The sequence below is a fragment of the Muntiacus reevesi genome, chromosome 5, assembly GCF_963930625.1.
Source record: "Muntiacus reevesi chromosome 5, mMunRee1.1, whole genome shotgun sequence".
NCBI lineage: Eukaryota > Metazoa > Chordata > Mammalia > Artiodactyla > Cervidae > Muntiacus > Muntiacus reevesi.
Window position 1 is genome coordinate 75,978,119 of NC_089253.1, and position 26,282 is coordinate 76,004,400.

Genomic DNA, 26,282 nt, shown 5'->3' on the forward strand with positions numbered 1-26,282 from the left:
TGCAGTCCAAGGGACTCTCAAGAGTCTTCTCCAACACCACAGTTCAAAAGCATCAATTTTTCAGCACTCAGCTTTCTTCACAGTCCAACTCTCACATCCATACATGACCACTGGAAAAACCATAGCCTTGACCAGACAGACCTTTGTTGGCAAAGTAATGTCTCTGCTTTTTAATATGCTATCTAGGTTGGTCTATCTATCTATCTAACTTTCCTTCCACGGAGTAAGCATCTTTTAATTTCATGGCTGCAATCACCATCTGCAATGATTTTGGAGCCCAAAAAAATAAAGTCTGACACTATTTCCACTGTCTCCCCATCTATTTCCCATGAGGTGATGGGACCAGATGCCATGATCTTAGTTTTCTGAATGTTAAGCTTTAAGCCAACTTTTTAACTCTCCTCTTTCACTTTCATCAAGAGGCTTTTTAGTTCCTCTTCACTCTCTGAATCAAATCCCTTATGACTATACAGTGGGATAACACTAGGTCCATACAAATTCCAAATACACTTATGACAATATAACAGAGGCCACATCATCTGTTGCTTTGATATTATATACTTTCTTTCATAACTGCCACTGCAATGTTAAAAATCTCTTTTAATAAAGGTCACCTAAAAGTTACTTTATACCTGAGAGGCTAACTAATGCAAAAGTCATCAGCAACTGTTAAAAAAAGAATTTTTGTTCCAGTGAAACTAAAAACCCTTTCTCAGGCTGAATTTGGGTGTTAGCTATCATACCTGTTGCTGTGCAAGCTGGACTTGATACAACTGCTGCATATACTGCTGATAGTGTTGCTCCTGCAACTGGCGGATGAGAATCTGCTGCTGTTCGTAGTTCCCTGGATACTGTTGGGCTGCGTACTGCTGGAACTGCACGGCAGTCTGGGAGTTTAAAGCTGCCATTATCTGCTGCCTAAAAACATTAAAAAATATACACTAGTCTGACTACAGGAGGTTGACTGTTCATGACAAAATAAAATGTCTTTGTTATTTCGTTTTATAACGAATACCTCTTAAAAACGATTAAGGTAGTAATGTATACCAAGCAGCACGTGTCCAAGGTTCAGAGAAAGATTTAAGAAAATAAACTTGGCTTCTAATTTTTCACTTAGGTTTTTCAAGGCCAACTTGAGATGGAGAAGGAGAAAAATAAGCATATCATTGTCACTGCCATCATCGTCATCACCATTTATTGCACCCTTACAATGTGCCATGCAGTTTTTTCAGGGTGCTTCTATGTGCTAACCCACCTAGTTCTCACAACCACCCTGTGAGGCAGGGTTTCACAAAGCAGAAAATGGAGGATTTCAGTGACTTGCCCAAGATGACAGTAGACGCCAGAGCCAGGATTCAAGTCTAGGCAGTCTGGCTCCAGCCTATAGCTTTTGCTGTAAGAAAAATGGATTGTCATTTATTACAGAGATCAGATATTTAACTGCTGGCCATGGTTTTTCTACATAAATATATGTAAAGTAGTAGAAGGTGAATAATAGCTAAAAGATGTTACAGGTGGCTCTGGTAAGTACAAATAAAGCCAGCAGAAATCTGAGCACCTTGGTATTTAATGTAAAGCCAGTCTTAAACAGGAACACTGAAGACAATATCTGGGTACACTGGTCTAGAGATACTGATTTCTGTGAACTATTACTATTCCTTTTTTTCCCACACAGAGGAACCGTGTGCTTAACTCAGTCATGTGATCAAGAGTAACGCCCTCTAAGCCATCTGTTAATAGGTAATAACAAAGATAAATCTCACAAAGTCCCAAACAGAACATGACACTGGGTCCAACCAGGGCACTCCTCTCTCCCAAAACAGAGTAGTATCCTTAGCCTCTCTCCAAGGTAGACACAGACTCTGAGTCAGTTTGAAGTTTTTCTGAGAAAGTACTCAGAAACAATGGGAAGAAAACAAAGGACTTGCATGCTGTCTGATTGAATCTACACGTTACCCACCTCTAGAACCATAGGCCTTCTCTTTGTTTTATGGGCATTAATCCCTTCCTCCTTATTCCCACAGCTCCCTCCTGAACTAATCCCTGCTGAGACAGAGGTTCTCACAGCCCTTACTGAATAAGAAATGGCTTCAGCTCCCAGGTCCTGTTCTAGGGCACTAGGAATAGACATCTGACATAGGCTGAACCAAGAGATTCTCTGGCCTGGGAATTTTTAACCGGATTTCTCGTACTCTAGCCAGTCTCTAGCAGATGCATGAAAACAAAGACCACATAAATCCAGCCTGAGACAGCCTTGCATACACCGAAGCATAGTGACAGTTTGCAGAGAAGAGGAAGAATTCATCAGAGACACAGCTGAGAGAAGCAAGGACAGGAGATCATTATGGACCCAGAGACAGAGAGCAAGCAAGCCACCTCAGCTTCTCTTCTAGCGTCTTGGGTTCTGGGAGCAAATCCCCCATCTTTCTTCTTTTTGCAACCAAATGATGCTTAAGATGAGGCCCTCACCTTGGTAACACATCATTGGTACAAATGGCAACAGCTAATGCTGATCTACCTCCCAGGCGAACAAACAGAGAATTATTCCAAGGCACGCAAGGTAAACTGTCAAGCACAACAGTGTGGTGGTCCACTTCTCATTCTTAAACAATACATGACAAGCGTACTTCTGCTGCTCCAGCCGAAGTCTCTCTTCTTCTATCCTCCTCCTCTCCTCTTCCTCCCGTCTAAGCCTTTCTTCTTCTTCTCTCCTACGTCTCTCTTCCTCCTTTTGCAGACGCTCTCGTTCTTCCTCTTCACGCCGCCTTCGCTCCTCCTCCTCCTTCCTACGAGGTAACGGACAGAGAATGAACCCTAAACAAAGAATCCTATTTAAAAATAATTTAAGACTATTTCCCAGTCAAGATTGACCCAGGTTTCTTGGAGAAACATGTGATAATTTTATCACAATTTGAAATGAACATTTCCAAGAGGAGAAATTTATCATATGGAATCAACCTTTAACTGTACAGATCACGACAAGAACTATGACTGCTACACGGCAACAGAAAAAGGAGTCTATCAGTAAGGTACCACTTAAACCATTACAATACCTTGAAGGCTCATATCTAAGATATGCTGACAGCATCACAAGCTTTTCCTTCATACTACCTGCTGTCATTGCAAATAAATTTATGTGATAAATTTAGCAATATATCTGCCTTACTCATCGAAGTACATGCTACATGAGGGCAGAGACTGCCTGTCTCACACAACTGTAGTCTCAGGGTTTATATATTCATGTATAATTTCTGAAATTAAAAAAAAAATAAAGTTTTAAATTAAAAAAAAGAAAAGAACAGTTGGACATCTGGGTGCAGCTAGATTTTTACCTAGCTCTCACCCACTCCTGCAACTCCTTTCTCAAGGGAGAAAAGATACACTATGAATGAATGCCACATAGGTAACAGAGTGAAGAGGAGGACAGGGAGGATGAAGATATGATGAAAGAGCAGACTTCTGAAGTTCTCAGAGAAAACACCATTTCATGGTCCAACCATGAGAAATGTCTGGATTACCCCACTTATCTCCCCAAACTCCTGTAAGTGATTAACACACCTGAGTCACAACCAACCAAGACTCAAAATACAGCAGTAACATGACCTAGTTTCAATATGTGACAGTACACAGGGCAAGATGTTCCAAAAGCCAAAGGGTAAGCTTCAGGATAGAGGAAGTCTTATCTTAAATGCTTTAAAAGAATTCTACATGGACCTCATCTCATGACAGGAGTATATTTTTAAAAGGAAAAACACAGTTTTACATGTTCAGTAGTAACTTAAATATTCAATTTATCATTATAAAAGAACTTAAAAAGCAACGTATACTCCTTTCAAAGTCACAGCTGCACCTCAATGATCCAAAATCACTACACAATGGATTACAGCACATAGATCAAGTCTCCAGTAAAGGAATCTCCTTCCATTCTAATAAGAAAATTTTTTCTTTGGATAACAACTATATTCCTTTGGATAAATATTTTCTGGAAATATATTAGGATATGTTCTATCCTTTTATTTATTTTATTTTATTTTTTTTGGTTCTATACTTGCAAAGGCAGACAAACTATACCCAGTGCTCTGTCTATTGAAAACTCAGGAGTTATAACTCCAAACATAAATACAGTACATGTTATAAAACAGTGACAGTTTACTTTCACATTAAATGACCCCTGACTGCCATATTTTTATAATTTTTAAAATTATTTTTTGTGGTTTCTGTCTTTTCCTTCACTGTCAGGCTATTTTCCCTTCTATTATGTTATTTTCAGGATAAAATAATATATTTTATTATGTTCCCTGGGAAATCAGGGAACTGACTATTTCTAAAGCAAGTAAAACATAATTTGAGGGAAAATCAGCTTTATAGAATTTTCCTTTAAAGGTAACTTAGTTTATCTAACCATTGTGTCATTATAGATGCTGACTGCTAGCATTTTTTGTTTTTTGCTGTTATCTATAGAATTACAATGAACATCCTCGAAAAAGAAGTGAAACTGTTAGTCGCTCAGCTGTGTCCGACTCTCTGCAACCCTGTGGACTGTAGTCCGCTAGGCTCCTCTGACCATGGGATTTTCCAGGCAAGACTACTAGAGGGGATTGCCATTTCCTTCTTCACGGGAATCTTCCCTACCCAGGGATTGAATCCAAGTTTCCTGCACTGCAGGCAGAGTCTTCACCATCTGAGCCACCGGGGAAGCCCTTGAAGATAAGTGTCTGCAAACATATTCTGGTATTTCTGTAGAATGAGTTTAAGTGGGATTGCCGGGTAGCATTTGAACTTTTAATAAATTCTACAAAATTGTCCCCTAAAAAGTTTGTAATTATTTGCAATTGTTTGTAAACATTTATACTCACTACAAACAATAGTATGTGAAAATGTTCGTTTCAGGATGTTCTCACAGTGACTGCTATAAAATGGCACCTCATTTTTTCCTTTTAATCATGAACTTTTGGAACAATGTATTCACCATTTTATTCTATGACTTTCTGCCATTTTTCAGGCAACTTCATAATTTCACCTTTTCAAAACTTTTTCTTTTTGAGCAAAGAACTGTTTCAGAGGCCTTGACAGCATTATTTTCATTACCTAGAAATTTCAGATTATTCTTGAAAATATAACTTCTGTAAGTGTTAACTATAATTCTGCTGAATTCACAATCATGACAGAAAATCCCATAAGCATAAACAGTGCATTCAACAGCACCCCCTGCAATCTCTGGAAGTAATTAATGAGCTACCTAGAAGTCACAGCCAATATGTAATGCCTACATAAGGCATGTAGCACAGCTGATAACCATGATATAGAGTATGAATATTCTAGAAAAACAAGAGAGGCAGCAGCAAAGGGTGTGTGAGACCAGAGTGTAGGAGGAGGGGTGGCTGAGCTTACTGTGTTTGCTCAGAAACTTAGTGCAGTAACACAAAAGGAATGCTGCCGTGATGAATGGGTGGTTCCTTTTAAAGGTATAGCCAGACGGAAGCAGTAAACCCTCTCCCTTCAAAACTTGTAATAAAAGCACCTGCTCCCATCAGAAAATTTTGAGCAACTGCCATAAGAAGTGGGGACCCAAAAGAAGGAAAGACAGCTGACTGAGAACACACACTCCATAAAGCAAAAGCATCAGGATACTACGCAGCAGACGGGCTGCACGAGGATCAAGTATTCTGTGCTCTCAAACTTCACCTTTTTTTTTCTTGCTCTTCCTTCTCTATTTTGTGGGATGCAACATATGTTGAAAAGAGATGGCAACACCTATTCAGGAGCTTGACGAACTCTACCATGGCATCTTCTTTAGACATGTTTCCCAGGGCTGCCCATTCTCTCCTGTAAAGAACAACAAGAAAGTTACTTGTTACTCTTAAAAGAGTAAGAATTTGATTTCATTTAAACCTAAATATAAACAAGTCTCAATTATAACTAAAATGAAGAATGACTCGACTATACAGATTAAAAACTTCAACATGTATGGACTGGTTTACTAAACTAGATAGCCTACATACAAACCAAACCTACACCATAATTTAACTGCATTGCTGATAATTTCCATATCAGTAAAAGGGTATCAAAGTTCTACTTTTCTTATAGTTTAGCCTTAATTGAATAAAATGCTTAATATATTCTTTCCTGTCACAACTCTATACGTGTCCCAACAAGGGAATCAACCATCATACTGTAAATTGCTGTTGTAATATTATTTTGGAAGAATCAAATGAAGCTGTCTTATGTTTATAATCAGATGAGTAAACATCTTTCACAATATTTAGCCATAAACATCTCCAAACCAAAAACAGATAAACATCTGACGACTCCAGAAGCTGCAAGCAAAAATGTTTGCTTTGCTTTTATTCTAAAGCTAATGAGCCAGCTATTTACATCTGAACCAATTTACTCTGTACCATTCTCTCCACTCCAATATTCTTGCCTGGAGAATTCCATGGACAGAGGAGCCTGGCGGGCTATAAGATCATAAAGAGTCGGATACCACTGAAGCAACTTAGCATGCACTCACTCATTGAATTCATTACACAATAAAACACTGTTACCTCCTGTCATTCCCCAACACATCAAAGAATCCAACCTCAGGACAAGTGTCTGGATTATATGGGCCCATAAGAACCTGCTTATGCAGTGCCACAAGTTTCAGTTTTTCTTCATAAGTTGGATGAAATGCTTTGCCATCTTTTTCTATAACAAAAACAAACACAAAAACAATTAGCACTGGCAAAAGACTACATTTTCAGCACTCTATGTTGAAATTCTGGTATAAAGTATATCACAAATTGTCTGTGAAATTTATATTGCTTATAAAAACCACTGTAGGAAGATTTTTATTTCAAGTACTAAATTTTAATAATCAAAGCCAAGATAAAAAAACTGCATGCTGAGTTAAATTTTTAAAATAAAGTTAAATACTAATATTTATGTTATAACTACTACAAAGAGTAAATCAATTAAAAAAAAAAAAAACACTATTAAAGAGAAACCAATGTCAAGCAACAGTAAGGCATACACACACCAGTGTACCACTTAACATCTTTTTCAAATATTAAAAATGTTCAGAAACCATTTTTTAAAATAAGTTCAAAATTTTTTATATCAAGCATTTTAAATAAGAGATATATGCATAGGAGATTACATATAATTTGAAAGACTATATTCAAAATGTATCCATCCCACTGAAACAGTACAATGTGGTGGAAGGGACTTTGGAATCAGACATCCTAGGTTTAGATCTTATCTCAGACACTTCCTAGCTACAGGACCACTGAAACTCTTAGTCTGTTAATCAATAGAGTCTTTTCTACTTCAGAGATAGCAGGACAGTATTAATGGTAATAACTGTTGGATCTTTCTGCTGCTCTGGCAGGTTGCCAATGGGCAATTACAGTGAAGCCAGTATGACCCACAGAGACTTAACTACCACCAGAACACTTAAAAGTAGTATGAGACTGGGTGCTGACAAAACAGGAAATCCTACTTCTGTGATAAATGGAAGTGTTAGTTACTGGTTGGTTCCAAATTTTAAAACAAAAAAGGAGGTAAAAAGTAGTGTCTATTGCCTACAAATTTTATCCATGTACAGAGCAGTCACCAAAAGAAAATTACTCATGATAAGAGAAGAATATGGTTTAAAGAATAGTTCATATACTGTTCAAGGAATCTTAAGATGAGAAAAAAAAATACAACCTGCCAATAAGCATCCCAAAACATTCAATTTCACCAGTCAAGGAAATGGAAACTGAAAACATTAGATACTTAAGATGCTGTCTACCATCATCAGATAGGTCAAAAAAGTTAGGTCATCAAGAGTTGGTAAGAACAGGACAAACAGGTACCCAAGCTCAATACACTAATGTTGAAAGTATAAATTGTTAGTTATCTTAGAGGGAAATCAGGCAATAAATTCCAAAATTGTAAATACAGATGCCCTATGGTCCAGTAATGCCAATTCTAATCATCTACTCTTGATAAGCATTCCCATATACACAGAAGGAGGTGGACACAGGAGCATTTTCATTGCAGCACTCTTTTCTTATTATTGTAAACAACTTAAAAGTTCATCAATAAGGAAACAGCTAAATAATGTGGCATAGTCAGTCTATGGAATAAATGAAGTAAAGGAAATATCTAGAGTAGGAAATGGCAACCCACTCCAGTATTCTTGCCTAGAGAACCCCAGGATAGAGGAGCCTGGTAGGCTAGAGTCCGTGGGGCCGCGGAGTCAGACACAACTGAGTGACTGAGCACAAAGGAAACCCAGTTAAATGAAAAAAATCAAGCTGCAGAAAACTATATACAATCACACAGCACAAAATATATTATCTTCAATTCTAAGTACTCCCCCAACCCACACTTTAACATCTCTAAAATCAGATTCGTTTTTACATCTATTGTATTTTATAGTTGTAACTGGCAGTTTTTCTTTCTTTACAGTACGTAATAGTAAGTCTTAGGATTGATGAAATACAGCATGTAGCACACCCACATATATATTCTATGGGTACATTTACATGCATGTAAATGCAAAGAAAAAGATCTAGATGGAGTCACACTAAAAAGATGAAGATGAGGAGTAGTGATCAGAGAACTTAAAACTAGAAATATTTTAATCTTTCAGAGGAAAATATTCGGAAGAACAAACCAAACTGTTAAAGAGAGTGGGGACTGAAAAGAATTACATCTATGTACTGCTATATAATTATATATACTTATACTTCAATCTGAATTTTTTTTCAGTAAGAACTCATCAATACTTGAAAAAAGACAAAACTGTGGCACTGACCTTATTTATATTTAATAAAATTTGTAACAACTCAGAAACCTGTGGACCTGCCATCTGTCTTCGTTACTGAGCAAACAGTGTCACTAAACAATTAGCACCAGAAGTAGGAACTTCCTCTAAAGTTTTCAGAACAGGATTATGCATAAGTCTATATATACCAACTAAAAGGCAGTTCCCATTTCAAAATCTAACTCTTAGAAGTCTGTTTCAATTATGAACACTACAAGACCTTTTGTATATTCATTCGTTCAACTTAGTAAATATTTATTGAGCCCTTGCATGCAAATCATAGTGCTAGACACCAGGATTCATCACCCTCCTGGAGTTTACAAATCACTGAGTTCAATTAAAAATGGGTAACTTGGCAATCCAGTATATATTATGTCCAGGTGTATATTTCTGATATAAATACACTGCAAATGAATTATTAAGAATTATATTGAGATAAAGGAACAATTATTTTAGAGTTTAGGAAAAAAATGTCAAAAAGGTAATAACATGACTTGTTCCAACTGTTTAGGCTGGACCAGTAGTTACGTTTAATTTCAAGGTAATATATAATAAAAATAGAGGAAAATAGATAAGTGTAGAAAACCAAGATACATCTTTACATATCTCTCATGAAAAAACCAACAAGTCTAATGAATTCTTTTCTAAATACTGCCTTGAAAAATTATCTTAGCAAGAAAAACGGTGTTACACCTGTTCACTGCTGCATTATTTAAAATCTAATTATTCAACAATAACACAATACTTAAATTACAGTAATCCGCTGAACAGACTATACAGCTATTTAAAATGACAATATAAGGACTATATCTCATTTCAGAGAATACTTATGATGTATTAATGAAAACAAGCAGAATAAAAAGATACTAAAAAATAATTTTATGCTTACAACCATGCAAAAATGGGTGATTACACATATAGATATTTCTTTTTAAAAACAAAATTAGCCTGCCAGAACTCTGTATTCTAATAGTGTTAAAAAATGTGAAATAGTGGCAACTTTTAACCAAAAAGCCTTTTTCAATTTTCAAGATGCTCGTAAGTTTCTTTTAGCATCTACCTTAATTTTGTACATTTTAGTCACCAAAAGTTTTCTTATGCTAATTACCTCTCAGAGAAACATAGCCCAGACAACTTTCTTCCCACACCCCCCGAAAGTGATGATTTGAAAAACAACCCCAACCTTGATCTTAGCTTATGAGTTGAAAGATAAACCAAAAAGGTGCCAACTTAGCTGTTCATGTTATCTTGAGCCTTACAAAAGAAAAATATGCTGCTGGTGATCTGAGAGAAAAAAAAAAAAAGAAGATACAGTGAGCCTGAGAAACAGTGAGGGTAGACAGCATACCCTCAAGGGTAGACTCTTTGCTTTGTTCCATCAGGATCCCTGGAATTTTGTTTCTCCTTAAAAAAAAAGCCTAAATTCTGTTAAAGTGGTTGCTTTGACTCCCTCAATAAAGATAAAAATCAATAAAGATAACATCAAATGGAAACTTTATTCACTGGAAGACCACTTTACTGATCAGTCACGTAATACAGCAATTTTCAAATACACACACACACAAATTCTTATTTGCTTCAGGGAGATGATTTGAAGCTAACAGATAGGACTAGTGGGTATGAAAAAAGTATTTTAGGGCTTCCCTGGTGGCTCAGTGGTAAAGAATCTGCCCTCCAATGCAGGAGACATGGGTCCAATCCCTGATCTGGGAAGATCCCAAACGCTGCAAAGCAACTAAGTGAATGTGCCTCAACTATTAAGAGCCCATGCTCTAGAGCCCAGGAGCCGCAACTACTGAAGCCCGTGTGCCCGAGGCCCCTGCTCTGCAACAGCAGAAGCCGCTGCGGCGAGGAGCTTGGGCACAGCAGCTAGAGAGGAGCTCGCTCTGTCAACAGAGAAAAGCCCGCACAGCAACCAAGGCCCAGCACAGCCAAAAACAAAATCAAAATTAAAAGCACGTATTTTTTAAAAAGATGGCTACTATAAAGTTACTTTAATGGAGGGAGGGTCCATTTCTTACCAAGAGATAAATCTGCTCCTTTACTTCAAATATTCGGCAATGCAAACTGGAATTAGCGGGCCACAGGAGGGGGTGAGTCAACAAGGAAACTACCCATTATTCAGCAAGGTGTTAGTCTAACCTTGACCCTAAAAGGTGACTCATCAACAGAGGGAGGGGGGGTTTCAGGATATTTAGATGCCATTTTAACATCTGCCCTTTATATGCCAGACAGGATTAAGAATATACTGCCAATCCATAAAGGATTTTTTAAAAGAGGAATATGTTTTTAAGTGTGTAAGTTCTGGTCAAGCACTCAAATTTGCTCACCACCATGAACGCCAGTGCTAAGCACAAACTTTGTTAATAGGCATTCACCACACCAAAACCATGCCCAATAAATCTCTCTAAAGAAGAAACTGACTGTAAAGGTCAATCTCTGTGAGAATAAAACAGTACATCCATTCTCATGAATTTTACTGGTATTTCCACAGAATCTTTATACATTTGCTAATTTTTCTTTTTTTTCCCCTCTTATTTGATTCTCTGAAATGACAACCAAAATTGATAAACCTTGAAAAACTCATCAAGAAAAAAAGGGAGAGAACGCAAACCAATAAAATCAGAAATGAAAAAGGAGAAGTTACAAGTGACTCCACAGAAATACCAAGGATCCTAAGAGACTCCTATAAGCAACTATATTGACCGCTAAGGGATTAGTCTCCAAAATTTATAAAGTTGCTTCAGTCTGTCCAACTCTTAGACACCCTACGGACTCTATCCTGCCAGGCTCCTCTGCCCATGGGAATGCTCCAGGCAAGAATACTGAGTGGGTTGCCATGCCCTTCTCCAGGGATCTTCTTGACCCAGGGCTCGGAACCTGTGTTTCCTGTGGCTCCTGCATTGCAGGCAGATACTTTCTTTTTTAATGCTAAGCCACCAGGGAAAAGCCCAGCCACGTCGGGGCAGGGCGGGCGGGGGGGGGGGGGGGGGGGGGGGGGTGGCGGGGATACCAAAAGTTCATACTAAAAGATTGGATTACAGATTTTTTTCTTCTCTCACTTTTATTTTCTGATTTCCAATATGCATATGTACTTTTATATCAAATGCACATACGCTTTTTTCCTTTTATAGCAAACATTTTTAAAATGTGAAGGCAACTTAATCTTTCAGCCTTTAAGATGAGACTAACAGATCATTTATTTTATCCTGAGAACTATACAAAACCCAGGAGGATAAACCAAGAATCCCAACCACCTTTAGTATAGGACAACCCACATCATGTTGACATTCTAAATCTCAAAGAGAACAGAAAGTGAACCCCCCCCACCCAGGTCAGTAACATTAGGCAGACTATTATAGTGTTACAAAAAAGTTACCTCTCACTTTTCAGATGGCTCTAGTTCACACATTAGGAGGGTTTATTTAGGTTTTCTGCATTAGATGAAAATAATTTTCTCTTGAATTACTTTTTAACTATATTTTATTTATTATTACTTTTATTTTAAATTTGTCTGTACCCTGAGGCTTGTGAGATCTTAGTTCCCTGACTAGTGAAAACACCACATCCTAACCATTGGATCGCCAGGGAATTCTCTCTCCTAAATTATTTTTGGTTCCAAAGGCATTAAAACATAGCAGAAAAGAAGTTACTACCATAACTGCATAGACAGAAAAAGTCTTGCTGAAACTCAAAAATCTTTAGCGAGGGCCACAGTCCTAAAGGAAAGCTCTTTCAGTCCTGCCATTAAGGAAGAGAGCCGTCACCTTTGGTCCCTGCATTTGTAGAGTTAATTAATCCTATCAATTTGGAAAACTGCCTTCTACCAAAAAGACAAATATAAATTATGCTGGAAAGAAGCTGCAGAGCTATTGTTCAGATGCAAGCGTGTGAAAACACATCAATGAAAAGCAGAAAATGACTACTACTACCTGGAGAAGCTGAGCACAAAGCTGGCCATTTTCAATCAAATGGACTAAAAGGGATCACCTGTTAGCATCTGTCCAGCAATACTTATATTAGAAAAAGTTTATTTTCAATAAAATTGAAGACCAAAAGTCAGGTAAAAAATCTATTTTACCGTGCTCACTTCGGCAGCACATATACTAAAATTGGAACGATACAGAGAAGATTAGCATGGCCCCTGCACAAGGATGACATGCAAATTCGTGAAGCTTTCCATATTTAAAAAAAAAAAAATCTATTTTACCTAAAGGAGACAGACTAAAGCAGGGACCGGCTAACTAGACCAACTCTGCCCACAGTTATTTAAATTCATATATCTTTAACTTTTTCCCATCGGTTTGGGTAATATCCACTTTAACTAGTAGTTAGTCATACTCAGCCATCGTTCTCCTCCGCCCCGCAACTGTTTTTTAAGACCCGTGAGCTAAGAATTTTTTTTAAAAAATCTTTTAAAAGAAATCTTTTAAAAACAAGCAGAAACAGACAAACAAAAAACAAAGAATACGAAGACAGACCACATACGGTCCTTAAGGTCTAAAATATTTATATCTGACCTTTACTGAAAATGTTTGCTGACCCTGGACTAAAGGAAGAAATGCAAAAGCCAAACTAACTTCAATATTTTAAATACTGAATTTAAAAAACTCAAAATAAAGGATAGAAAACATACAGTTAAATTTCCATGCCAGTATTCTTGCCTAGGAAATCCCATAGACAAAGTCTAAGCCTGGTGGGCGACAGTACATGGGGTCGCAAAGAGTCGGACACAACTCAGCAACTGAGTACAAACTTCCGTTAAACCTGGTGAACTGAATATACACAATTACATCTGATCCTCAATGATACCCCACTAAAAGAATAAGGAAGCTAATTTAGAGAACACTGAAAGGGCTCAGGAATTGAAGACACCAGGTTCATTAAAAGCTGGAGTCTAGATAAAAATAAGGATTCTGGCTTAAAAATTATCTAAAGAGCAGGTACCCCTACCTCCCATTTTGTTTGGCAACCCCAAGCAGGCAGACGGCCTCCTTGCCCTCACTTTAGCAGAGGCAGTATATATATAGCAGACGGGTATATTCGAGAACACAAATCACATATACTCAGGTGAGGGGACATCAGCCTAAGGGTAAGCTGAAGGACTAAAAAGAGAAAAGAAATGAACATTACCCTAGTAAATGGTAAACGACTTCCACCCATGCTTCCTTCTCTTGTCTACTGCCAAAATATTGGCAGCTAGATTCATACACTCCAGGCAGGAGAAAGGAATATTTTCATGAAAAAAAAAAAAAAAAAACTGGCCTAAGATAAAAGACCGGCACGTACTGGTTTGAAAAGTACTGATATTTAGAGATCTCAATGAAACTTTCGCCGCATCACCTACAATAAAAGCTGTACTCAAGGTTACAGTTGGCTCTCCAATGCCTAACTCTTTAACAAGAATGAATGCCCAAGGATCACCCAACATTTGAGAAAGCTCTGAACATGGTGGGGGGGGTGGGGGGCGTGTAAAAGAAATTTTCCAATAGGAAAAAAAAAAAGTCTAAAAGAAAAGGCATTCCAGAAGAAATTTCAACATCACAGAGAGGTGAAAGAAATTTTCAGGATGACAAGAAGCAGAGACTCAACAAAGGAGAAAGCTAAGACTGGATCAAAAATTTAAGAACATCTAGGAGAGATGTTTTTTAAAAAAAGAGTTTACCTAAGAACAAAGAAAACAAATGGTAATTACTTCTAACCACACAAAAGACAAAGAGTTTGCATAAGAACCAAAATATAATCAAAGTGCGTGATCTGTCTCAGCTGTAAATAACACAAATAGAAACAACTCTGATTTAATCACAAACGTGGTATCATAAAATTGGGTGTCTGGGAAGGAGGAAGAGAGAGGCACATATATATAAGTTGCTTTAAAAAAAAAAAAAAGGCAGGAAAGTGAAGACAAATAAAATACCAGGAGAAACAGTTAAAATAATGGAAAGTGGCAGCCTTGGGGGAGAGGGTCTTGGAGATGGGAAAAGAAACAGGGGATGGCTATTTTTCATTATAAATTTTATATGACAACTTGGCATAATTGCCTTGGTTTCCACTTTGATAAAAAGGTAAAATGAATAAACACATTTGCTCCATTTCAGTAATCAGTTCACAAGCAATTACAACGTGTGGTAGGCATACTACTCCCCTCAAAAGAATCCACATCCAAATCCCCACAATCTATAGTATATTCCTGTGAATATATTAGCTTACATGAAAAGGGGGAATTAAGGTTGTAGCTGACCTTACCCTAGACTACCCATATGAGCATAAAGCAATCACAAGAGTCCTTGTAAATGGAAGAAGAGAAAGAACAGACAGAGGAAGCATGAAGACGTTACACTGCTAGCGCTGAAGATGGAAGGAGGAGGTCATATGTGAAAGTATGCAGCTGGTCTTCTGAAGGTGGAAAAAGCAAGGCAACAGATTCTCCCCTAGAGTCTCCAGAAGGAACACAGCCCAGCTGACACTTTGATCCTAAGCCAGTGAGACCCACTCTGAACTACTAACCTCCAGGACTACAAAATAGTATGTGTTGTTTCAAGCCACTACATTTGTGGTAACACATTTTCCCAAGTTAATAAAGACAGAAATGGCTTCTAGATTTGTTGTTGTTCAGCTACTAAGGCATTTCTGACTCTTTGTGACCCCCACGGACTGCAGCATGCCAGGCTCCTCTGTCCTCCACTATCTGCTGGAATTTGCTCACATTCATTTTAATTGCATCAGTGACGCTATCTAACCATCTCATCCTCTGCCACCCTCTTTTCCTCCTGCCCCAAATCTTTTCCAGCATCAGGTTCATTTCCAATGAGTAGGCTCTTCACATAAGGTGGCCAAAGTATTGGAGCTTCAGTTCTTCCAATGAGTATTCAGGGTTGATTTCCTATAGGATTGACAGGTTTTGACAGCAGTCCAAGGCACTCTCAAGAGTCTTCTACAGCACAATTTGAAAGTATCAATTCTTGGACTCAGCCTTTTTTTACAGTCCTACCCTCACACCCACACATGACTACTGGAGAAATCATAGCTTTAACTATATGGATCTTTGTCAGCAAAGTGATGTCTCTGCTTTTTAATACGCTGTCTAGGTTTCTCATAGTTTTTCTTACAAGGAGCAAACGTCTTCTAATTTCATGGCGGCAGTCATTGTCCACAGTGATTTCGGAGCCCAAGAAAATGAAATAAAAATGTGCTTTCACCTTTCCCCCTTCTATTTGTTATGCAGTGATGGGATCAGATGCCATGATCTCAGTTTTTTGAATGTTAGGTTTCAAGCCAGCTTTTTCACCCTCATCAAAAGAACCCCATGACAGTATGAAAAGGCTTCTAGATTACACTCCTATTAAATTTTAACTATTTAACTTTACAGTTCTAATAAGACAGCATAAATAATTTTGATAATAGTGTTATAATCACAGCCACCAAGCCCAAAGCACTGAATGATTACCCTTCCACCCAAAATTAATTATACAAAAGATTATTAGTCTCACACATCAATTGTTAGAGTAAGTTTACTGAGAAATATTTTTCTCTTCTCTCTGGAGGGAAACAGAGAGAAACATAACAAATTATTTCAATGTTCTTTCTAGCCTTTATCTTATGAAATGAAAGCTAATAAAATCTATGGGTTGAAAAGGATATTAAAGATAGATGACTGAATTGCACAATCAAAGTTCAAATCCTCTCTACATAACCACTTGGCCTACAATAATTTGTTATTGGACATATTATATAACTTATGTGAGGAAGGGAGAAATGAAAGTATAGAGTTTCTGTATGCTATGGAAGTTACAGACAGTGTAACTATAAAATATTTTATATATGCCTCACAGTAATAGCAAAGAAAAAAATGAGGTAGATACATAAAAGATTATGATAAAGCAATCAAAAGCATAGCCACCTAGCAATTGTTAACATATGCTTGAACACTTCCTGGTGACGGGAATTCATTGTCTCAAACAGTCTATTCCATGTTTGGATGGATAGCTCTAATTTTTAGCTCTTTATTCTAATGAGATTCTTCTCAATTTTACCCATAGGGTCTATTTCTAGTCCTTGGCATTAAATAAAACACATCTAACAGATCAGACCTCAAAAACAAACAAACAAACACCACAAAATACCACATATCATACTTGCCCCGAGTTCTCTATTCTTTAGGCAAAATATTTTCAGCTTATTCACTCATACGTAACTTTTAAAGACTTATGTTTAAATCTCAGTTCTGTTACTTACTAAGTACAAAATACAGACAACCTTTCTGAGCCTCAGTTCTGCCATCAAAAAATGAAGAAAATAACTTCTCTTTCTTGTGAGGGGTGGAAATAACGTGTTCCAAAGTCTTGACACAGTGCCTGCACAGAGCAGACATTCACTAAGCAGCAGCTATTGTGATGATGGGGGGGATTCAAATTCCACAATACAGAAGTTGCTCTCTTCTGAATTAGCTCCATTTTGTCTTTAACTCTATGAATGATACCTCAAGCTGAAAGCAGCAACCAGCGATTGTCTGAACTGTGTGGATGAGAGCAGGACCATCTCTCTCCTCTCTCACTCCAGATACTGTATTTCCACCAAAGCAACCGAAGCTCAAACCTGTTTTCTTTTGTGGCCCTATCACTGTTGCCTGGCAGAGAATACACATCGAATAAAAGCCATCTTTCAGAAATATTAAAATTAAAACCACATCTCTCCCATGTTCAATTAAGAAAAAAAGTGATATATTTTTTATATATCAGATATATTCTTGTACTACTTATAAAAAAGTATAATAAATGCAGTATTTCTGAGTTAATGAATATGCAACCCTGTAAACTGCCTAGCCTGCATGAAGTGCTTAATAAAAGTTGATTTCCTCCTCTAAATTCAACACACTCCATAATAAATTCTTGGTAACCTCTCCTCTTCAACAACATAAGCAGTCACAGGATACCAACTGCTAGGTACTCTGCTAAGAGTTTATAAATAATTTGAGTAAAGGAAGGCAGAATTTAAACAACTGAGTGACAGAACTAGGACGTAGTATCCCAACAAAGGTCCGTCTGGTCAAGGCTATGGTTTTTCCAGTGGTCATGTATGGATGTGAGAGTTGAACTGTGAAGAAAGCTGAGCGCCGAAGAATTGATGCTTTTGAACTGTGGTGTTGGAGAAGACTCTTGAGAGTCCCTTGCACTGCAAGGAGATCCAACCAGTCCATCCTAAAGGAGATCAGTTCTGGGTGTTCACTGGAAGGACTGATGCTGAAGCTGAAACTCTAGTACTTTGGCCACCTCATGCAAAGAGTTGACTCACTGGAAAAGACCCTGATGCTGGAAGGGATTGGGGGCAGGAGGAGAAGGGGGTGACAGAGGATGAGATGGCTGGATGGCATCACCGACTCGATGGGCGTGAGTTTGAGTAAACTCTGGGAGTTGGTGATAGACAGGGGGGCCTGTTGTGCTGCAATTCATGGGGTCACAAAGAGTTGGACACGACTGAGCGACTGAACTGAACTGAACTGAATCCCAGTAGTATTCACTCCAGAGCTCAACTTCCTAAATAGTGAAGCAGAGAAGCTCTCATTTTAGCAAACTGATAAAAGTAAACATTATCTCCTTCTGAGGGTTGGTTCCCAAAGTGTACTCATTTGCAAAAATTCATCAAGCATTACTTATGATTTGTATACTTTTCTGCAAGGGTAGTAAACAAAAGGGAGGCCTCAGGTAAATATTAAAATCACAATAAAACATCCATAAGTATAAACATGTATATGCATATATCCTTGAATACCCCATATTCAAAGGAAAATTTTAGTTCAGTTCAAATCTAATATGAAATAGCAAATAAGAAGATGTTTAAAAGGCATTATATTCCTGGTAGTTATAATTTTCTTTCTTTGTCTCGTCTATACATCCTCCTATGCTATACACTTATACCTAAAGACAATAAGGAAGAGGAAAATATACTCAAAATTTAACAGATATTCAGTAGTAACAATTAAACCTGAAATTATCTGAGGCTAGTCCACTTAAGTCCAGGAGGCAGACATTAATTATATGTGTCACCGAAGAATAAATTACAGCTTTACAGTAAAACATTAATGGAGCCATTTACAAAAGTTCTTGCAAGTACGTATGTTTAAGGACAAAAGAAAATGGAACCATTCAGTATGTCCATATAATTGCTTCTCTGTTATCAGCAATATAACACCATGTAATAGATAGCAATGTTAGTGGAAATGTATTAACAATTCCATAGAAAAGCTGAGTCTAAAACTTTAGTTCCCTCCAAATTCGACTACAGCTTCCTTTTACATATCATACTCTCAAAAACTTATCACTCCACGCACCCACCTCCCTAGACCTGTCTACTGAAATAATGACCAATCTAGTAGCAATGAGTGCCCACTGCTAACATCCTGATTACGGCTCTTCAAATGCCACTTTCCACTAAAGGAACCAAGTCTCTTTGGAGAAATGGCTGATTCCAATGGAGGCAGGAAATGCATATGATGAATCTGAACTATTTCATTACACCAGAGAGCAAAGAAGCTATGGAAGACTACTAGTCATGTCAAAGGAATTTAGGAGCCAATCTGAAGAGACCTACCACTTGCTAAAGATGGTACAATTTGAGCATCAATAGTAAGAGCTCTCAAAATAGTACCTGATATTTAGCAAACATCTGCTCAATAACTGGTGGTAATTATTAGTCTAGAATTTTAAATGAATGCAACCACCTACCAGCTAATGGAGTGAGGTAATAAAGTTATTAGAGAAGGAAAACCTCACTTCTAAGAATTCTAAAAACCAAAACACAACTTCCCAGGTTAACTATATCCAAGAAGTATAAAGGCTTCAGTAAAGGCAACAGATTTAGTCCTTAACCCAAAGAGAGAAGAAAATCAGCTTAATCTTGCTAACCTAGAGTAGGGCAACTTTGCTCCTCCTTTTAAAAACCTTCAATGGTTCCTCACGGTCTGACAAACAGGCTATTTACAATGCCATTCAAGTTCTTACATGGATATGACACCAATTTAGCTTCCCAGTTCTCTCCATCAAATTACCTAATCCCTACTTGCCATTTCCTAGACACACAGAACTTTCCCTTCCCTGGAAGGGCATCTGCCCTCTGGATCCTCCACACTGTGTTGTAGTTGCCACTGAGGCTTTAATTCCTTGGACTATAAATTTTGTAATAGCAAAAGGGAATATACTATTCATTTACAGTGATGGATAGAACAGATTATGGATAAAACTTTATCCATAGTAAGGATTCAACAACTCAGCTTAGATGATAAAATGCTAACTTACATTTGCCGATATTTTCACCTATTATTTCACTTTTACCATCAAAAACTAAGAGGATAGGCAGTTGACACAATGGGTTCAGTCACTGGCCTATGATCACTGTGATAGAAACAGAATAAGAAACAGGGTTCCTGATTCTTAATCCAAGTTATTTTCAATTGAAAAAGATGCCCATGCTTTCAAGATTCATATTTATTCCACAGCAGATAAACTGTAATGTTAATTTCTAATCCATGTGAGATACAAAACCATAAAATAGTGATTTATTAAGGCCCCAAGACTGATAAAAATGTCAAGTATTATGCAGGAAAAAGGGTTTTTCACCCATTAATTTAAAGGCAGCAACACCTGACTCACCCCACTTTGCATAACCCTTGACTGCTTTAAGATCCTTCCTCCCTCCCCCCCAACCTATATCAGGAACCTCATATACTAATAGCTTCTTCACTGCTAACTATGTAATGATCCATGCAAAAATGTAGCTTTTAATCGCCAGACTGTTATTTCTCTTTTAAGTACCTGGATTCCACTTTGAGAGCTTAACTTTGGAACTTCCTGAACCGTTATCTATTAATGCAGCTTTTTCCCTTTAAGGTGACTATAACTAGGTTCCTAAATTACTGGTTCCCTTAGGAGTCTTTCCATCTGACAAACGTGTTAAAATAATGGGAGGTTTAGAGTCCTAAATTGTAAATGTGAGATGTCAAATTTCATTTAATCCAGCCATATGTATCTTTATCTATAAACAAATTGAGTCTGAAAGAAAAAAGTTAATTGGCTAGGAGTAGGTTAATAGAATTGAGAGGGATTTCCCTGGCGGTCCAGTGGTTAGGACTTAGTACTTTCACTGCTGTGGCCTGGGTTCAATCCTTGGTTGGGGAATTGGGATCACGCAGGTTATTAAAAAATAAAAATAAAAAAAGAGTCCCCTGGAGAAGGCAAAAGCTACCCACTCCAGTATTCTGGCCTGAAGAATTCCACGGACTGTATAGTTCATGGTTTCGCAAAGAGTCTGACGTGACTGAACGACTTAAAAAAAAAAAGAGTCCAGAGCTTCTTGACTTCCAAATAATGCTAGATTTATTGCACATTAACAGTGTTTTAATTTTTCAAAGAAGAAAAATTACTACTACTACCTTCAAATAATACAGACTCAGAAGATAAAATTATCCATTTATTTCTCTGTCAGTCATATGGCAAAAGTTAGGATTAGAAGTTCATTCTTCTCTATTCTTACACATTGTTCTGCTAAGATACACTTTAATCTTATCATACACTGGAAAAATCAGTACCAAGAATAAAAATTTAAAGTAAAATATAGTTACATAAATTGTACAGAAACCACCAGGTTTTTACGTAAGCGGTAGTACATCCTCACCGCAGGAAACTCTAAATTCAAGCCAGTGATCTAAGGGTCAAGTGTTCCAAAACTCAGTAGCCATTACCAATTCCCCAAACTAGCAGAGGGCTGAACTCATGGCCCAACGACCATGAATATTTAAAGGGTAAACTTTTTAATAGAAAAAGGAGTATAGATACCAGAAGGGGAGCTAGGGGGTGGGATGAATTAGGAGAATGGACTGACACATACACATTACAGTATATAAAATAACTAACGAGACCTGCTGTAGAGCAGAGAACTCTACTCAATGCTCTGTGGTGACCTAAAGGGGAAGAAAACCCCAAAACCAGGGGATATATGCACACGAACAGCTGATTCACTTTGCTGTGCAACAGAACCGAATACAACATTTTTAAAACCATTTTTTACTCCAATAAAAAAAATTTTTTAAATGCAATGAATGGAGAACAACTAAATTTTCTGTAAAATTTATACAAGAAAGACTATCATCAGTTTGCACAATTATTTTCAGAGAAAACAAGTAACTTTTGAATGTATCACTAGTTTCAAGGACTCAACCTCAGCTAGTAAAATATGTACTCCAAAAGGTACTCCCTCTGGGAAAAGGTCATAAATATGCTATTCTGGAATGTATACAGAACCTAGCAACCACTTTTAAAGTTTCATTTGCCGAAATTTCTCCCTTTTCGTCTGCCCCACGAGATCTAAATATCTCATCAGTCTTTCCCACTGACAAGGTCATGTGACTCACCATTTGACTAAGTGAATCACCCCCCCCCCCAAAAAAAAACAAAACAAATCCAAGACCACAATTTTGCTCTAAGACAAGATTTACTACAACAAATTTGGTGAGAAATACAGAGGCTACTTTTAGGCCTTAATCTGAGAATCCACTCTTGGACACTGGAAAAATTTTAACCATCTAGAAGTCGCTAGGCCACAGCAGCTATCCCTTCTCTAATTTAAGAGTTTGACAAGTTAGAAGGGATTAGCTGAATACTTAACTTCTTTCTCTCTGCCACATCAATACTGCCAGGTGATTAAGCCCTTTCGAGTTTATGGATCCCCAGAATGAATGGAGAGCTTAAGAATGGAACCCATAAAGAAATTTCTTCCACTATAGAAGGGCAAAAACCGGTGGTTCTGACGTGCCAAATACACAAGAAAAAAGAAAAGGAATGCGACGGTTAAAAAAAAAAAATCCCACACAGGGAACCTCTGGGAAAGAGAACTCATTCTTCCCTCCAGGATCCTGGAAAACCGAGAAGCTAAATCCAGGTAAGATGCCTGGTAACCTCCGGGAGGCAGGACCCGGAAAGCTAAACCAAGGTTCCAGGCCCCTAGGGGTGTGACCTAGTGACCAAGCGGATAGTGACAAACTTCGAGTACCCCCAAGGACAGAGCCCAGCTCCAGTCGCCGGGGTCCCGCACGGGTAGGTCAGGGCTACTCGGGTCCAGTCTCTCCAAGGCCCGGCAGAGGCGGCGGGGGTGGGGCCTGTCCAGCTCACCTTTGAAGAAGCGCAGCGCCAGGCCGTATAGCTCCTCCAGGCCGAAGCCCCAGCGCTGCTCCAGCCGCCGCGCCTCCTCCGCCGCGCCCCCAGCCACCGCCTCCCCAGGCTCCGGGTGCTCCCCTGCGGCGCCCGGGCCCCTGCCGGACCCTGGAGGCGAGGGCGGCGGCAGCGGCGGCGGCAGCAGCGGGGCGCCCTCCGCGCCGGGTCGCTCCTCTGGGTCCGGGCTTAGCGTGAGGCCGTCGACGGAGACCTCGAGTCGCTCTGCGTTTAGCACCGCCGCCATCTCCGCCTGCTGCGCCTCCTCGGCGGGGACAGGCGGCGGCCACGTATCGACTTCCTGCTGACCTCTGACCTCCGCTCACCAACACCGGAACTTCCGCCGCTGAGTAGGCGATAGAGTTCCCGGAGAGGGGCTGCGGCCTGGTGCCCCGCCCCCAACCCGGGGGTCGTCGGTGGGCTGCGCTCCTCCACCACCCGCCCCGCCCACCATCCCGGCGGCCTTCGAACGCCCCCCAGCCTCACCCGGTTCCCTTCCGGCCCTCGTTCTTCCCGGAGGGCTGGTGCGACGCCCAGAGGCCCCGGCCCTGCGGTTCTTTGCCGCAACTCGCGGTGTCCAGCAGGGGCGGGGTCGGATGGGACCCGCGTGCAGTCTGTGCGAAGAGGGTGACTCCTGGCGGGCGCCCTACCCTTCGGGTCAGACCCTCCCCATTTGTAGAGTTGTGTGGTTTGGTTGGAGAAACTGTTGGTAACTCTTAAGGAGATGCCGAGCAAATGCCTTTTTTATTTTTTCTGAGCAAGAAACAGGCTGCAAAGAAATCTCGAGGTTTCTGAGACGCGTAGAGCACATCCTGGTTTTGCGGGAACTGAAGCTCATACAATTTGTGGGGTCCCTATTTAGTTAAAAAGCAAAAAGTTAGAAGCAGAGAGTTAGGGAAGTGAATATATAGAATGAGAAAGAATTCACAAGTGACATTTGAAAGGTTAGCAAAACTCACAAACGTCACACAGATAAACCATAAAATTTTTTAGTAACTGCCTGATGCACTTCTACAGGGTGTCAAAAAATTCAGAAACGTAGTTTTTTTTTTTTAAGATTAAAAATGCTCTTGACAACTACGTATATTTACTTACCTATGTCTCTAGACTTTCCTGGGTGTTCATTGGAAGGACTGATGCTGAAGCTGAAACTCCAATACTTTGGCCACCTCATGCGAAGAGTTGACTCATTGGAAAAGACCCTGATGCTGGGAGGGATTGGGGGCAGGAGGAGAAGGGGGCGACAGAGGATGAGATGGCTGGATGGCATCAGCTACTCCATGGACATGCGTTTGAGTAAACTCCGGGAGTTAGTTATGGACAGGGAGGCCTGGCGTACTGCGATTTATGGGGGTCACAAAGAGTCGGACACGACTGAGCGACTGAGCTGAACTGAAATGAAGATTTTTGGGGCACCGTTTACAATCATTTTTCCCACTGTTTTTGTATACTTTTGATCACTTTCCTATGACAGTTATTTTTTAATGCTTTCTATAAAGAAAATAGAAAAATCAGTATTGTCTTTTTAACATGGTGATCACAATTTGTTTTTTATTATTGTTTATAAATTTTAGATTCACAACTTACTACTTTTTTAGGATTATTGTGAAATTTGGGAGAACATGTATGAAGCGTCTCTCATATATGAGCTATAATATTTCAGGACTGTTTGGCTGTTTCAATGGCAATTTATTGCTTAGTTTTTCTTGGATCTCTAGTACTCTTCAGGGCAAGATTTATCTATGTTAAGACAGGGTCTCCTTAATCAAGATGAATAAAACATGTGACTTCACATACAGACTTACTATAGTACAACTGCAGTGGAGCAGGGCCATATGCCTGCCTTTTTTCTGTGGAAAACTTTAGTCAAAGAATAAGTTTAATCTGAGAAGTGAGAAATGCTGAAACAAAGGAAAACAGTATAAGGAGACTAAATAATAATAATGTAGTCATCAAGCACACTCAAGGACCTTTAGTTCTTTCTCAAGGGCTATAGATAATATTCTGAGCCATATCCTGTGAGCTGTCTTATAGATACTAAAACACCAGGAGAAGTTAACTACATGATGACCAGACTGCACCTAGGGCTTGAGCTGCCACAATTCTGAGAAATGTCCCCAAAGAAATGGGAACAAGTGCACCCCAGAACTGAAGATTAACTGTACCTAAAACAACCAAGATGATGCTAGTCAGACCACTGATGACCAATTTGAAGATGACTGTGCTGTTTCTGCATGTAGCCCCCCCAGCCCCCGCCCACTCTGTCTATAATGCTCTCACCCCCTGCTTGTTAGGGGGGGAGTCAGTCTTTGGACAGATGTCTGTCACCCTCCCCCTGAGTCGCCAGCATCTGAAATAAAGCAAACTTTCTTTTCTACCAACCTGGCCTGTTGATTGGCTTTTGAGTGCCGAGCAGCTGGACTCCCCACGCATACCTTTCGGCAAAACAACTGCAAGTTTGTTTTCCACAGATATAAGAATTCCAATATATTCCATTTTGTATGATTCACACAAAAACAAAAATACAGTGCACTTACAATTGAATATATGACATTACTTAGATTCCTGATGAATGAGAACCTTCATTTTAGGTTAGGCATTGAGAAAACTGATCCCTCCACTTAAGAGTTTTTTACTTTTGAGAGTGGGAAGGATTTTTTAATGGGCTAGTTTCTCCTTTTCTTTCAAACCTTGTTTCTCCTCTGTCACCCATGTATTTCCTGTGCCCGGCATCACAACTCTTCTGCCTCTAGCCCTGTACCTCTGTGACATGGTGCTGGCTGAGTTGGCATAATGGGCAGTAGGTGAATTCCAGAAAGCCATTCCTACACCCACGGTGAATAATAATTTAACAGTAGACGGAAATGACTGCAAACCATAAATGCATGTCTCTAAACCCAAATGAAATGTATCCCTAAGTCAATCATTGTTCCCTTAGCCAGGTCTCAAAAAAGCCAGTAGCTATTCCTGCACCATTTACTGCAGAAGAGAAATGATGGAAGTTTGAATACAATGTGATGATGGTCTTAAATATCTTAATTTAGAAACTTTTACAGAAACTTTTGACCTAGTGAATATATTGCCAGGATCTCTCCAAGGGCTTTGGAAGTGACCCGTGCAAGTGAGGCACCCTGAAGCTTAAGCTTCATTAATCTATGGTAAACCCATGTCTCAAAATGAATTCTGCTATTCCAAGCCCAGTGAGTTTTTCCACTTAGCTGGGATCTTTAGATTTAGCTTTAATTATTTAAAAAATATGCATGTTAGAATATAAGGCGTTGCCTCCAAGA

General features: G+C 39.0%; 1 protein-coding gene and 1 non-coding gene across 2 annotated transcripts in view; one reads left to right on the top strand and one right to left on the bottom strand.

The window, feature by feature from the left end:
- ACBD3 (acyl-CoA binding domain containing 3) overlaps nt 1–23,401 on the bottom strand; it is a 35,460-nt gene extending 12,059 nt beyond the window's left edge. The window contains exons 1-5 of the mRNA XM_065935552.1: nt 22,954–23,401; nt 6,546–6,687; nt 5,686–5,826; nt 2,628–2,786; nt 744–918 (exon numbers count right to left, since the gene is read on the bottom strand). Of these exons, the coding sequence (XP_065791624.1) occupies nt 744–918; nt 2,628–2,786; nt 5,686–5,826; nt 6,546–6,687; nt 22,954–23,239 (903 nt within the window). The 5' untranslated portion in view covers nt 23,240–23,401. The remainder of the gene's footprint in view (nt 1–743; nt 919–2,627; nt 2,787–5,685; nt 5,827–6,545; nt 6,688–22,953) is intronic.
- On the top strand, nt 12,877–12,983 carry LOC136170037 (U6 spliceosomal RNA). The gene has a single exon (XR_010663497.1). It is a non-coding gene; the product is annotated as a U6 spliceosomal RNA (small nuclear RNA).
- Nucleotides 23,402–26,282: the final 2,881 nt, after the last annotated feature.